We start from the raw sequence: 15,089 nt of genomic DNA, 5'->3' as shown, positions 1-15,089 counted from the left end.
TTTCACAATGAAAAATATTTTGCATCTTCAAAGTGGTAGGCATGTTGTGTAAATCAAATCATACAAACCTCCAAAAAATCTTTTTTAATTCCAGGCAACAAAATAGGAAAAATGCCAAGGGGGTGAATACTTTCGCAAGCCACTGTAGATGTTGGAACATCGCTCCCGAGTGTGGTGCAGCGGTCCAAGGCACTGCATCTCAGTGCTAGAGGCGTCACTACAGACCCTGGTTCGATTCCAGGCTGTATCACAACCGGCTGTGATTGGGAGTCCCGTAGGGCAGCGCACAATTGGCCCAGCGTCATCCGGGTTAGGGTTTGGCCGTCATTGTAAATAAAGACTTGTTCTTAACTGACTTGCCTAGTTAAATAAAAGTTCAATATATAAAACAAATTGCTGTGGGGACTTGCTTCCATTCAGCCACAACAGCATCGGCGTTCCAATTCATCCCAAAGGTGTTCGATGGGGTTTAGGTCAGGGCTCTGTGCAGGCCAGTCAAGTTCTTCTACACCGATCTCGATAAACCATTTCTATATGGACCTCACTTTGTGCACGGGGGCATTGTCATGCTGAAACAGGAAAGGGCCTTCCCTAAACTGTTTCCACAAAGTTGGAAGCACAGAATTGTCTAGAATGTCATTGTATGCTGGAGCATTAAGATGTCCCTTCACTGGAACTAAGAGGCCTAGCCTGAATCATGAAAAACAGCCCCAGACCATTATTCATCCTCCAAACTTTACAGTTGCCACTATGCATTCTGATTTGTCCATCAGACTGCAAGGTGGTGAAGCGTGATTCATCACTCCAGAGAACGTGTTTCCACTGCTCCAGAGTCCAATAGCAGCGAGTTTTACACAACTCCGTCCAACGTTTGTCATTGCACATGGTGATCTTAGGCTTGTGTGCGGCTGCTCGGCGATGGAAACTAATTTCATGAAGCTCCCGACGAATAGTTATTGTGCTGACTTTGCTTCCAGAGGCTGTTTGGAACTTGATACTGAGTTTTACAACTGAGGACAGATGATTTTAATGCGCTACAGCACTCTGCGGTCCCGTTCTGTGAGCTTGTGTGGCCTAAAACGTTGCGGCTGAGCCGTTGAAGCTCCTAGACATCTCCACTTCACAATAACAGCGCTTACAATTGACTGGGGCAGCTCAAGCAGGGCAGAAATTTGATGAACTGACTTGTTGGAAAGGCGGCATCCTATAACGGTGCCATGTCACTAAGCTCTTAAGTTAGGCCATTCTACTGCCAATGTTTGTCTATGAAGATTGCATGGCTGTGTGAAGTCTTATCAGAAATGTGTTTCTTAGTTCTCAGCTTTTCATTTCCTTAAAACCGGTCAAACTAATGATATTTGGACATATTGTACAGGAACAATCTTTCCACTGTTTAGGAGTTATTGCTTTTTCTCCCCGGTCCCTAAAGGAAACAACTCAACTTCACCGGTGTTAACTAGATTACTAAACACATTCATTAGATCAATGTAAGACAATCTGGTGAAGGCTCATTTATTTAGTCTTTTAGGACAGGGCAACAATTTAAGACAGAAGAGAAGCTGAATGTATCCAACTATAGTTGACAAACAAATGGCCAACCAAATGTTGGAAATTATAAACAGAAACTTAATTTAAATTATAGTAAATTAATGATAGTAGGCTAAATTACTATTGTGGATCGAACTGCGCAGGTAGCATACTTTCTGAAGTGATCTGTTTGAAAATAGAAGAATATTTCGAAGATAAATACACAACGCAGAGAGAGTACGAGGGGTCAAGAGGACGAGAAGTCAATAGACTCAACGATCAATGGAAATAGTGGTTTTTCTGTAATAGGGAATCATTTATCAAATGGGTCAGAGACATGGGAGGAATTTGTCTATACAGTGAGCCTGAAATAGGACACTTGTTATTTGGCCATAGGCTCAGTTGTACTGCAAGGACTTCTAATTGATGAACCACAGTCTAGGGCTGGGTTATAAAACTAGATCCTGTCCCTTTGATCTGTGGGGAGAACCACAGGAGAGAATCACTGGAGAGCATCACCGAGGACAGGGGAGAATTACCATCTACTTCCAAGCATGATTTGTCCTATTTGAATAAACCTATTTTCCTCCCCCGATTTTCTTTGGGGTCTGTGTTATTAAAGAATAACATCAGCTGCTAACAACAATCAGATGAAAACATCACACAACACCTATGCCATTTTTAATTTCACCTTTATTTAACCAGGTAGGCCAGTTGAGAACAATTTCTCATTTACAACTGCGACCTGGCCAAGATAAAGCAAAGCAGTGCGACAAAAAACAACACAGAATTACACATAAATAAACGTACAGTCAATAACACAATAGAAAAGAAAGATTTTTCTATTTATGAACAGTGTGTGCAAATGTAGAAGAGTCGGGAGGTAGGCAATAAATAGGCCATAGAGGCGAAAATAATTACAATTTAGAATTAATAATGGAGTGATGAATTATAATAGATAATAGAATGAATAATGGAGTGATGGATGTGCAGATGATGATGTGCAAGTAGAGATACTGGGGTGAAAAAGAGCACGAGAAGAGCAAGAGGGTAAGTAATGATGGGCTCACCTTGGGCTCACCTTGGGGTCACCTTGGGGTCACCCTGGGGTCACCTTGGGGTCACCTTGGGCTCACCTTGGGGTCACCTTGGGCTCACCTTGGGCTCACCTTGGGCTCACCTTGGGGTCATGATAGGGGCTGCACCAAATGTTCGATGTATTATAATAATAATTGATTGAGTTTATTTTTACAGGGACAGTGCACATTATTAATCAACGTTTCAGTAAAAGTGCCGGTTTTAGCCAGCCGGCTAATTTTCAACCGCAGTCCCTGATTATGCTTATGTTGTATTAATAGAAGGGGAAGGGCTATAAGACCCTTCCTCCACTACATTTATAGGGTCCTGGACTACAGATTAGCAATATAAATATATATATATATATATATATATATATATATATGCATTATAAGGTTTAATAATGTTCCACAGTTATTTTCTAGTCTCTGCTTCTTATAAGAAACGGTCTGAGAGATGTGTGAGTTATTGCAGTCAGAACAGGGTGTCTGTGAGAAAGCGCCTCGAGGCTAAAAGAGATTCATAGACACAAAACCCTGCAGGGGAGTGAACGAGATAAGAGACAAGTCAGACATACCACTATAAAGCCACACGGGAGTGGAAAATTACTGCTGAGCCCTTAGAAAACATTGTTCTATTGTTCTCTCCTGCAAGTTTGCAAAACTGTATATAGCCTCGCTACTGTTTTTTTTTCACTGTCTTTTTTACTGTTGTTTTATTTCTTTACTTACCTATTGTTCACCTAATACCTTTTTTGCACTGTTAGTTAGAGCCTTAAGTAAGCATTTCACTGTAAGGTCTACACCTGTTGAACTCGGTGCACGTGACAAACTTTGATTTGATATGCATGGGCTTGGTCTCATGAGTAGAAGGTGTTGAAGTAGGCAGTTACATCACTAGGGGTTGACTAAAAGCAACTTTTCCTATTTTGCAGAACTCTGGAGAGAAATAATTTGTAAGTTTGATCCTTGACTTCTGTCTACAGCTGTATTTTGATTAAAATTGATATGATTTATAAGTGCACATTGACAATTCATTATTAAATAAAAGCCCAAGAAAAGGACCCCAACAGTAATAATTTGGGGACGAGGTAGTTGGGTGGGCTGTTTACAGATGGGCTGTGTACAGGTACAATGATCAGTAAGCTGCTCTGACAGCTGGTGCTTAAAGTTAGAGAGGGAGATATAAGACTCCAACTTCAGAGATTTTAGCAATTCGTTCCAGTCATTGCCACAGAGAACTGGAAGGAGAGGTGGCCGAAGGAGGAATTGGCTTTGGGGATGACCAGTGCAATATACCTGCTGGAGCGCGTGCTACGGGTGGGTGCTGCTATGGTGACCAGTGAGCTGAGATAAGGCGGGGCTTTACCTAGCAAAGACTTATAGATGACCTTGAGCCAGTGGGTTTGGCGACGGATATGTAGTGAGGGCCAGCCAACGAGAGCATACAGGTCGCAGTGGTGGGTAGTATATGGGGCTTTGGTGACAAAACGGATGGCACTGTGATAGACTGCATCCAGTTTGCTAAGTACAGTGTTGGGGGCTATTTTGTAAATGACATCGCCAAAGTCAAGGATCGGTCGGATAGTCAGTTTTACGAGGGTATGTTTGGCAGCATGAGTGAAGGATGATTTGTTGTAATCTGCCTGTAAACAATTGTTGGAATAATGACTTGTGTCATGCACAAAGTAGATGTCCTAACCGACTTGCCAAAACTATAGTTTGTTAACAAGAAATTTGTGGAGTGGTTGAAAAACGAGTTTTAATGACTCCAACCTAAGTGTATGTAAACTTCTGACTTCACCTGTAGGTCCTAGATGGCAGGAAGCTTGGCCCCTATGATGTACTGAGCTGTACGCATTGTCCTCTGTAGCGCCTTATGGTCGGATGCTGAGGAATTCCCATACCAGGCGGTGAGGCAACCGGTCAGGATGCTCTATTGTGTAGCCGTATAACTTTTTGAGGATCTGAGGACCCATGCCAAAACTTTGTCTCCTGAGGGGGAAAAGGTGTTGTCGTGCCCTCTTCATGACTGTCTTGGTGTGTTTGGACCATGATAGTTTGTTGGTGATGTGGACACCAAGGAACTTGAAGCTCTCGACCTGCTCCACTACAGCCCTGTCGATGTGAATGGGGGCGTGCTCAGTCCTCCTTTCCCTGTAGTGCACAATCATCTCCTTTGTCTTGCTCACATTGAGGGAGAGGTTGTTGTCCTGGCTCAACATTGCCAGGTCTCTGACCTCCTCCCTGTAGGCTGTCTCATCGCTGTCGCGTTGGTAGGATAGTCTCAACCGGAATCATCCAGTTTATTCTCCAGTGATTGCACGTTGGCCAATAGAACGGATGGTAGAGGCGGGTTACCCACTCGCCGATGAATGCTCCCAAGGCACCCCGATCTACAACCCTTGTATTTCCTTTTTTTTCTTCACACGAATGACTGGGATTTGGGCCTGGTCTCGGAGAGGCAGTATATCCTTCGCGTCGGACTTAAAATAAAAAAATCTTCATCCAGTTCGAGGTGAGTAATCGCTGTCCTGATTTCCAGAAGATCTTTTCAGTCATAAGAGACGGTGGCAGCAACATTATGTATAAAATCAGTTAAATAATGCGGGGAAAAAAGCAATACAAAATATATATAATTGTGTTTTATACTTATTGCAGACAAGGCAGCTAGTATTACAGTGGTACCCCAATGCCGTGCGCAACAAACTGAGCATTCATTTTCAATAATCAATGTTCATTGATACTACTAAAACAAGAGTGTCTGCTCTGCTTGCATTTTGAGTAGTTGAGACAAAAAGGGTAGAAAAGTTAATTTTACTGTATTAGAGGAGAAGTTGACTGATATGACTGATTCTGTTGGACCAAACCTCAAATACAACTAGCGAGTTGAAACCGCTTTGTCAGAGGGGAAGATGTGATCTCTCAACTTTGTTGGCGTGAGAGGAAGGGGAGGGGCTTGGTGTGTGTGTGTAAACCATAGAGGAAGGTGCAAAGCGAGAGGTTTCACTCTTGATAAAATTCTGTCCAAAATAAGGCCAATGCGTTTCTATGGGCTTATTTTGTCCTTAAGCTTGTCGCCTGCCTTCCTGCCTTTGGGACGACTCCCATTGTTAGGGTGGAGACGTGAGCATCTCGTCATTATATACAGATCTTTGGTGTAAATGGGAAGATGCACAGCACAGGAGCGAACGAGACAAGACCAAAAAGACAACATGAGAACAAGCGGACAAACGTTCCTTAAAAATGAAAAATAACAAAACCTTCATTCTTGACACAGGCATTTCAAATACCGCGCAAAAACATACATTTGAATGAATCAAATTAATTGTATATATTGCCCAGTCCTAGCGTCAACTCAAAAACAGAATAATAACGGGATATTGGTGGGCATGTAAACTGGTCAGTGAGATTCCACCTTGCTTACCTCTATCTCTCAGCACCAGCGGTTTCTTCCCGCCCTGATGCCTGGCTTGGGGTGCAGTGGGGGCGAGAGGTCCAGGCACCCCAGGGGGGATGAAGGCCCCAGCAGTGATGGGGTTTCTGTTAGGGAGGTCCATGGGCACAACTCTCCCTCCTCCTCCACCACCACCACCAGCCGGCTTGATGTGGTCATACCTACAACAGACACAGTCAAAACACACACTATGATAATAAACACACATTTATTGAACACTATAGATGAGTATAAAACATCATACAGTAACTGTACATTCCAGCCCATCGGGGTGGTCAGTATGTTGGATCTTACCTGCAGCGGTCTCCGTAGGCACACACACCTCTCTGGTAGAACTTACAGATGGTTGAAGGTTTACTGGTGGTCAGGTCATGAGAGAACATGCATCTATTCCCCTCTCGGCAGACACCATGGAGAAAATACCTGCATAGCAACACACAAAAAAACGGCAGAATGAGCAAGCTGTGGGTTAGTCATGATACCTTGGTTTCTGCTTATTCAGGCCGGTGTTCTGAGAACTGATATATAGTCTGATTAGGTTCATACTCCCGTTTCAAGATGGAGACAAGCATGTCTTTGTTTGATCAGTGTTTGTAGCTGAAAAGCTTTTTGTGGTCTCCGTTTACCTTTGTTTCATGTAGCTGCAAACACACTGGACAATAGTGCAATATTGCATACAGAGTTTAAGGAGACATACAAAACAGGTCTATGAAACTCGAGGCCTACTTGAATATACCTTGGAACCTTACCCTGCACTGGGGCATTATCTGAGCAGACGCCAGCCTACTGTTGCTTTCATCCTTCCACTTTTATAAATTGTATTAGTCACATGCACCGAATACAACAGGTGTAGTAGACCTTACGGTGAAATGCTTACTTACAAGCCCCTAACCAACAATTCAGTAAAAAAATTACAGATAAGAATAAGAAATAAAAGTAACAAGTAATTAAAGAGCAGCAGTAAAATAACAATAGCGAGACTATATACAGGGGGGTACCAGTACAGAGTCAATGTGTCGGGGCACCGGTTAGTTGAGGTAATATGTACATGTAGGTAGAGTTGTTAAAGTGACTATGCATAGATGACAACAGAGAGGAGGGCAGTGGGGGGGGGGGGGGGCAATGCAAATAGTCTGAGTAGCCATTTCATTAGGTGTTCAGGAGTCTTATGGTTTGGGGGTAGAAGCTGTTTAGAAGCCTCTTGGACCTAGACTTGGCGCTCCCTTACCGCTTTCCGTGCGGTAGCAGAGAGAACAGTCTAAGACTAGGGTGACTGAAGTCTTTGACCATTTTTAGGGCCTTCCTCTGACACCGCCTGGTATAGAGGTCCTGGATGGCAGGAAGCTTGGCCCCAGTGATGTACTGGGCCGTTTGCACTACCCTCTGTAGTGCCTTGTGGTCGGAGGCCGAGCAGTTGCCATACCAGGCAGTGATGCGACCAGTCAGGATGCTCTCGATGGTGCAGCTGTTGAACCTTTTGAGGATCTGAGGACCCATGGCAAATCTTTTCAGTCTCCTGAGGGGGAATAGATTTTGTAGTGCCCTCTTCACGACTGTCTTGGTGTGCTTGGACCATGTTAGTTTGTTGGTGATGTGGACACCAGGGAACTTGAAGCTCTCAACCTGCTCCACTGCAGCCCCGTCGATGAGAATGGGGGCATGCTCGGTCCTCTTTTTCCTGTAGTCCACAATCATCTCCTTTGTCTTGATCACGTTGAGGGAGAGGTTGTTGTCCTGGCACCACACTGCCAGTTCTATGACCTCCTCCCTACAGGCTCTCTCGTCATTGTCGGTGATCAGGCATTGTCGGTGATCACTGTTGTGTCATCAGAAAACTTAATGATGGTGTTGGAGTCGTGCCTGTCCGTGCAGTCATGAGTGAACAGGGAGTGCAGGAGGGGACTGAGCACGCACCCCTGAGGGGCCCCTGTGTTGAGAATCAGCGTGGCGGCTGTGTTGTTACCTACCCTCACCACCTGGGGGCGGCCTGTCAGGAAGTCCAGGATCCAGTTGCAGAGGGAAGTGTTTAGACCCAGGGTCTGTAGGTTATTCATGAGCCTTGAGTGCACTATGGTGTTGAATGCTGAGCTGTAGTCAATGAATAGCATTCTCACATAGGTGTTCCTATCTGTGGATCTGTTGGGGCGGTATGCAAATTGGAATGGGTCTAGGGTTTCTGGGATAATGGTGTTGATGTGAGCTTTGATCAGCCTTTCAAAGCACTTCCTGGCTACAGACGTGAGTGCTACGGGTCGGTAGTCATTTAGGCAGGTTACCTTAGTGTTCTTGGGCACAGGGACTATGGTGGTCTGCTTAATAAATCCTCTTAGGGATAGGGGGCAGTATTTTCACGTCCGGATGAAAAACGTGCCCAAAGTAAAATGCCTGGTACTGGACCCAGAAGGTAGGATATGCATATTATTAGTAGATTTGGATAGAAAACACTCTGAAGTTTCTAAAACTGTTTGAATGATGTCTGTGAGTATAACAGAACTCATATGGCAGGCGAGAAACCCTGAGGAAAATCCAACCACGAAGTGGGAAATCTGAGGCTTGTAGTTTTTCAAGTGGATTTCTATTGAATTTGTAGTGTTTACGGGGTCATGTTGCACTTCCTGAGGCTTCCACTAGATGTCAACAGTCTTTAGAACGTTGTTTCAGGCTTTTACTGTGAACAGACAGCCAACAAGAGCTTCTGGAAACCGGTGTCCCAGGATAAGGCACGAGTTCAGTCACGAACACAGGCTTGGGAACGAGCTGACTTCATATTCATTCCTAAAGAGAACGGAATCGTCCTGTTGGAATTTTATTGAAGTTTTATGTTAAAAACATCCTAAATATTGATGCTATACATCGTTTGACATGATTCTACAAACTGTAGTATAACTTTTGGGACTTTTCGTCTGAAGTTAGCAAGCGTGCGCCTGGAGTAGTGAACCTAACACGCAAACAAAATGGAGGTATTTGGACATAAAGATGAAGTGTATCGAACAACACGAAATGTTATTGTTGAACTGGGATTCCTGGGAGTGCATTCTGATGAAGATCATCAAAGGTAAGTGAATATTTATAAAACTATTTCTGAGTTTTCTTGACTCCAAGATGGCGGGTTTCTGCTTGGCTTGTGGTTGTTTTCTGAGCTCTGTACTCAGATTATTGCAAACGTGTGCTTTCGCCGTGAAACTTTTTTGAAATCTGACACAGCGGTTGCATTAAGGAGACGTTTATCTATAATTCTTTCATTAACTGTTGAATACTTTATCAACGTTTATGACGAGTATTTCTGTAAATTGATGTGGCTCTCTGCAAAATCATCGGAAGTTTTGGTGGCAAAACATTTTCTGAACATCACGCGCCAATGTAAAATGGGGTTTTTGGATATAAATATGAACTTTATTAAACAAAACATGCATGTATTGTGTAACATTGAGTCCTGGGAGTGTCATCTGATGAAGATCAACAAAGGTTAGTAATTAATTTTATTTCTGGTTTTTGTGATGCCTCTCCTTACTTGGAAAAAGGCTGTTTGGCTTTTCTTGTTTAGGTGATGTGCTAATATAATCTAATGTTTTGCTTTCGCCGTAAAGCCTTTTTGAAATCGGACACTATGGTTAGATTAACGAGAATCTTATCTTTAAAACATGTTGTGGTATTACAGACTCGGACAGGGAGAAGTTAAAAATGTCAGTGAAGACACTTGCCAGTTGGTCAGCGCATGCTCACAGTACACATCCTTGTAATCCGTCTGACCCTGCGGTGTTGTGAATGTTGACCTGTTTGAAGGTCTTACTCAGAGAGCGTGATCACACAGTCTTCCGGAACAACTGGTGCTCTCATGCATGTTTCAGTGTTATCTGCCTCGAAGCGAGCATAGAAGTAGTTTAGCTCATCTGGTAGGCTCGTTTCACTGGGAAGCTCTCGGCTGTGCCTTCCTTTGTAGTCTGTAATGGTTTGCAAGCCCTGTCACATACAATGAGCTTCAAAGCCGGTATAGTACGATTCAATCTTAGTCCTGTATTGACACTTTGCCTGTTTGATGGTTCGTCTGAGGACATAGCGGGATTTATTATAAGCTTCTGGGTTAGAGTCCCGCTCCTTGAAAGCGGAAACTCTAGCCTTTAGCTCAGTGCGGATGTTGCCTGTAATCCTTGGCTTCTGGTTGGGCTATGTACGTACGGTCACTGTGGGGACGACGTCATCGATGCACTTATTGATGAAGCTGGTGACTGATGTGGTGTACTCCTCAATGCCATCGGAGGAATCCCGGAACATGTTCCAGTCTGTGCTAGCGAAACAGTCCCGTAGCTCAGCATCTGCTTCATCTGACCACTTTTTTTAATGATCTTGTCTCTAGGGCTTCCCTCTTTAATTTTTAATTAAATAAAAATCAGGAGGATAGATAGAATTATGGTCAGTGTCATACCCTGATCTGTTTTTTCCTTGTCATTGTCTCCAACCCCTCCAGGTGTCGCTTATTTTCGGAGGTTTATATACACCGTAGCCAAATACATTTAAACTCAGTTTTTCACAATTCCTGACATTTAATCCTAGTAAAAAAATCCTTGTTTTAGGTCAGTTAGGATTACCACTTTATTTTGTCACAACACAATGCCACAGATGTCAAGTTGAGGGAGCGTGCAATAGACATGCTGATTGCAGGAATGTCCACCAGAGCTGTTGCCAGAGAATAGAATGTTGTGAAAAAAGCTGAAAATGTCCCAGTTCTTCCTTGGCCTGCATACTCAAACACGTCACCCATTGAGCATGTTTGGAATGCTATGGATCGAAGTGAATGACAGCGTGTTCCAGTTCCCGCCAATATCCAGCAACATCGCAAAGCCATTGAACAGAAGTGGGACAGCATTCCACAGGCCACAATCAAACACCTGATCAACTTAAATTAAAGGAGATGTGTTGTCCTACATGACCAGAACATTTTTTTTAAAGGTATTTGTGACCAACAGATGCATACAGTTGAAATCAGAAGTTTACATACACCTTAGCCAAATACATTTAAACTCATTTTTTCACAATTCCTGACATTTAATCCTCGTAAAAAGTCCCTGTCTTAGGTCAGTTAGGATAACTACTTTATTTTAAGAATGTGAAATGTCAGAATAATGATTTATTTCAGCTTTTATTTCTTTTATCACATTCCCAGCGGGTCAGAAGTTTACATACACTCAATTAGTATTTGGAAGCATTGCCTTTAGAATTGTTTAACTTGGGTCAAACGTTTCAGGTAGCCTTCCACAACCTTCCAACAATAAGTTGGGTGAATTTTGGCCCATTCGTCCTGACAGAGCTGGTGTAACTGAGTCAGGTTTGTAGGCCTCCTTGCTCGCACACACTTTCTCAGTTCTGCCCACACATTTCCTATAGGATTGAGGTCAGGGCTTTGTGATGGCCACTCCAATACCTTGACTTTGTTGTCCTTAAGCCATTTTGCCACAAATTTGGAAGTATGCTTGGGGTCATTGTCCATTTGGAAGACCCATTTGCGGCCAAGCTTTAACTTCCTGACTGATGTCTTGAGATGTTGCTTTAATATATCCGCATAATTTTTCCCTCCTGCAGCAAAGCACCCCCACAACATGATACTGCCACCCCCATGGTTCACGGTTGGGATGGTGTTCTTCGGCTTGCAAGCCTCCCCCTTTTTCCTCCAAACATAACGATGGTCATTATGGCCAAAAAGTTTGATTTTTGTTTCATCAGACCAGAGGACAATTCTCCAAAAAGTACAATCTTTGTCCCCATGTGCAGTGGCAAACCGTAGTCTGGCTTTTTTACGCCGGTTGTGGAGCAGTGGCTTCTTCCTTGCTGAGCGGCCTTTCAGGTTATGTCGATATAGGACTTGTTTTACTGTGGATATAGATACTTTTGTACTTGTTTCCTCCAGCATCTTCACAAGGTCCTTTGCTGTTGTTCTGGGATTGATTTGCACTTTTCGCACCAAAGTACGTTCATCTCTAGGAGACAGAACGCGTCTCCTTCCTGAGAGGTATGACGGCTGCGTGGTCCCAAAGTGTTTATACTTGCGTACTATTGTTTGTACAGATGAACGTGGTACCTTCAGGCATCTGGAAATTGCTCCCAAGGATGAACCAGACTTATGAAGGTCTACAATTGGTTTTCTGAGGTCTTGGCTGATTTCTTTTGATTGTCCCATGATGTCAAGCAAAGACGCACTGAGTATAAAGGTAAGCCTTGAAATACATCCACAGGTACACCTCCAAAATACTTAAATGATGTCAGAAGCTTCTAAAGCCATTACATACTTTTCTGGAATTTTCCTAGCTGTTTAAAGGCACAGTCAACTTAGTGTATGTAAACTTCTGACCCACTGGAATTGTGATACAGTGAATTATAAGTGACAATCTGCCTGTAAACAATTATTGGAAAAAGTACTTGTGTCATGCACAAAGGAGAAGTCCTAACCGACTTCCTAAAACTATAGTTATTAACAAGAAATTTGTGGAGTGGTTAAAAAAATGAGTTTTAATGACTCCAACCTAAGTGTATGTAAACTTCCTACTTCACCTGTATCTGTACTCCCAATAATTTGAAATCGATAGATCAGGTCCTAATGAATTTATTTCAATTGACAGATTTCCTTATAACGTCAACAGTGAAGAGGCGAAAAGGTGACTCGGGGATGAAACAGACGCCTCTCAAGTCCTCAACTGGCAGCTTCATTAAATAGTACCCGCAAAACACCAGTCTCAACATCAACAGTGAAGAGGCGACTCTGGGATGCTGGTCTTCTAGGCAGAGTTCCTCTGTCCAGTGTCTGTGTTCTTTTTGCACATCTTAATCTTTTCTTTTTATTGGCCAGTCTGAGATATGGCTTTTTCTTTGGAACTCTGCCTAGAAGGCCAGCATTCCGGAGTCGCCTCTTCATTTGCTGTTGAGACTGGTGTTTTGTGGGTACTATTTAATGAAGCTGCCAGGTGAGGACTCGTGAGGTGTCGGTTTCTCAAACTAGACACTATAATGTACTTGTCCTCTTGCTCAGTTGTGTACCGGGGCCTCCCACTCGTTCTATTCTGGTTAGAGCCAGTTTGCGCTGTTCTGTGAAGGGAGTAGTACACAGCATTGTCCGAGATCTTCAGTTTCTTGGCAATTTCTCGCATGGAATAGCCTTCATTTCTCAGAACAAGAATAGACTGACAAGTTTCAGAAGAAAGTTTTGTTTCTGGCCATTTTGAGCCTGCAATCAAACCCACAAATGCTGATGCTCCAGATACTCAACTAATCTAAAAGACCAGTGTTATTGCTTCTTTAAATCAGAACAACAGTTTTCAGCTGTGCCAACATAACTGCAAAGGGTTTTCTAATAATCAATTAGCCTTTTAAAATGATAAACTTGGATTAGCTAACACAACGTGCCATTGGAACACAGGAGTGATGGTTGCTGATAATGGGCCTCTGTACACCTATGTAGATATTCCATAAAAAATCTGCCGTTTCCAGCTACAATAGTCATTTACAACATTAACAATGTCTACACCAGATTTCTGATCAATTTGCTATTATTTTAATGGACAAATATTTTTGCTTTTCTTTCAAAAACAAGGACATTTCTAAGTGACCCCAAACTTGAACGTGTGAGTGTGTCACACACACCAGTCAAAAGTGGACACGCCTACTCATTCAAGGGTTTTTCTTTAATTTTACATTGTAGAATAATAGTGAAGACATCAAAACTATGAAATAACACATATGGAATCATGTAGTAACTAAAATCAAAATAAGATTTATATTTGAGATTCTTAAAAGTAGTCACCCTTTGCCTTGATGACAACTATGAACATTCTTAGCATTCTCTCAACCAGCTTCACTTGGAATGCTTTTCCAACAGTCTTGAAGGAGTTCCCACATATGCTGAGCACTTGGCTGCTTTCCTTTGCAGTCCAACTCATCCCCAACCATCTCAATTGGGTTGAGGTTTGGTGATTGTGGAGGCCAGGTCATCTGATACAGCACTCCATCCCTCTCCTTGGTGAAATAGCTCTTACACAGCCTGGAGGTGTGTTTGTCATTGTCCTGTAAAAAAACAAAATTATTTTCCCACTAAACGCAAACGGGATGTCGTATCGCTGCAGAATGCTGTGGTTGCCATGCTGGTTAAGTGTCTAAATCTAAATAAATCAGTGTCACCAGCTAAGCACCCCCACACCATCACACCTCCTCCTCCATGCTTCACGGTGGGAACCACACATGCGGTGATCATCCGTTCACCTACTCGGTGTCTCACGAAGACACGACGTTTGGAACCAAAAATCTCAAATTTAGACTCATCAGACTAAAGGACAGATTTCCACTGGTCTAATGTCCATTGATCGTGTTTCTTGGCCCAAGCAAGTCTCTTCTTCTTATTAGTGTCCTTTAGTAGTGGTTTGTTTGCAGCAATTCGACCATGAAGGCCTGATTCACAGTCTCCTCTGAACAGTTGAGATGTGTCTGTTACTTGAACTCTGTGAAGCATTTATTTGGGCTGCAATCTGAGGTGCAGGTAACTAATGAACGTATCCTCTGCAGCAGAGGAAACTCTGGCTCTTCCTTTCCTGTGGTGGTCCTCATGAGAGCCAGTTTCATCACAGCACTTGATGGTTTTTGTGACTGCACTTTAAGAATATTTCAAAACTCTTGAGATTTTCAGGATTGACTGACCTTCATGTCTTAAAGTAATGACGGACTGCCATTTCTCTTTGCTTATTTGAGCTGTTCTTCCTATAATATGAACTTGGTCTTTTACCAAATAGTTATATCTTCTGTATACCACCACCCCTACCTTGTCACAACACTACTGATTGGCTCAAATGCATTAAGAAGAAAATAAATTCCATAAATTAATTTTTAACATATCAAATACACATGGTTAGCAGATGTTATTGCGGTTGTAGCGAAATGCTTGAGCTTCTAGTTCCGACTGTGCAGAAATATCTAACATGTAATCTAACAATTTCGCAACATATACCCAAAACACACAAATCTAAGCAAGGAATGGAATTAAGAATATATAA

General features: G+C 42.8%; 1 protein-coding gene across 1 annotated transcript in view; it reads right to left on the bottom strand.

The window, feature by feature from the left end:
- LOC106566275 (E3 ubiquitin-protein ligase makorin-2) overlaps positions 1-15,089 on the bottom strand; it is a 55,427-nt gene that overhangs the window by 29,056 nt on the left and 11,282 nt on the right. Inside the window, exons 2-3 of the mRNA XM_082959540.1 lie at positions 6,355-6,483; positions 6,031-6,221 (exon numbers count right to left, since the gene is read on the bottom strand). Coding sequence (XP_082815666.1) covers positions 6,031-6,221; positions 6,355-6,483 — 320 coding nt within the window. The remainder of the gene's footprint in view (positions 1-6,030; positions 6,222-6,354; positions 6,484-15,089) is intronic.

The sequence above is a fragment of the Salmo salar genome, chromosome 12 (assembly GCF_965601325.2).
Source record: "Salmo salar chromosome 12, fSalSal1, whole genome shotgun sequence".
Taxonomy (NCBI): Eukaryota; Metazoa; Chordata; class Actinopteri; order Salmoniformes; family Salmonidae; genus Salmo; species Salmo salar.
The sequence above is the reverse complement of the archived record's forward strand: the minus strand, read 5'-3'. Positions and strand labels throughout refer to the sequence as shown.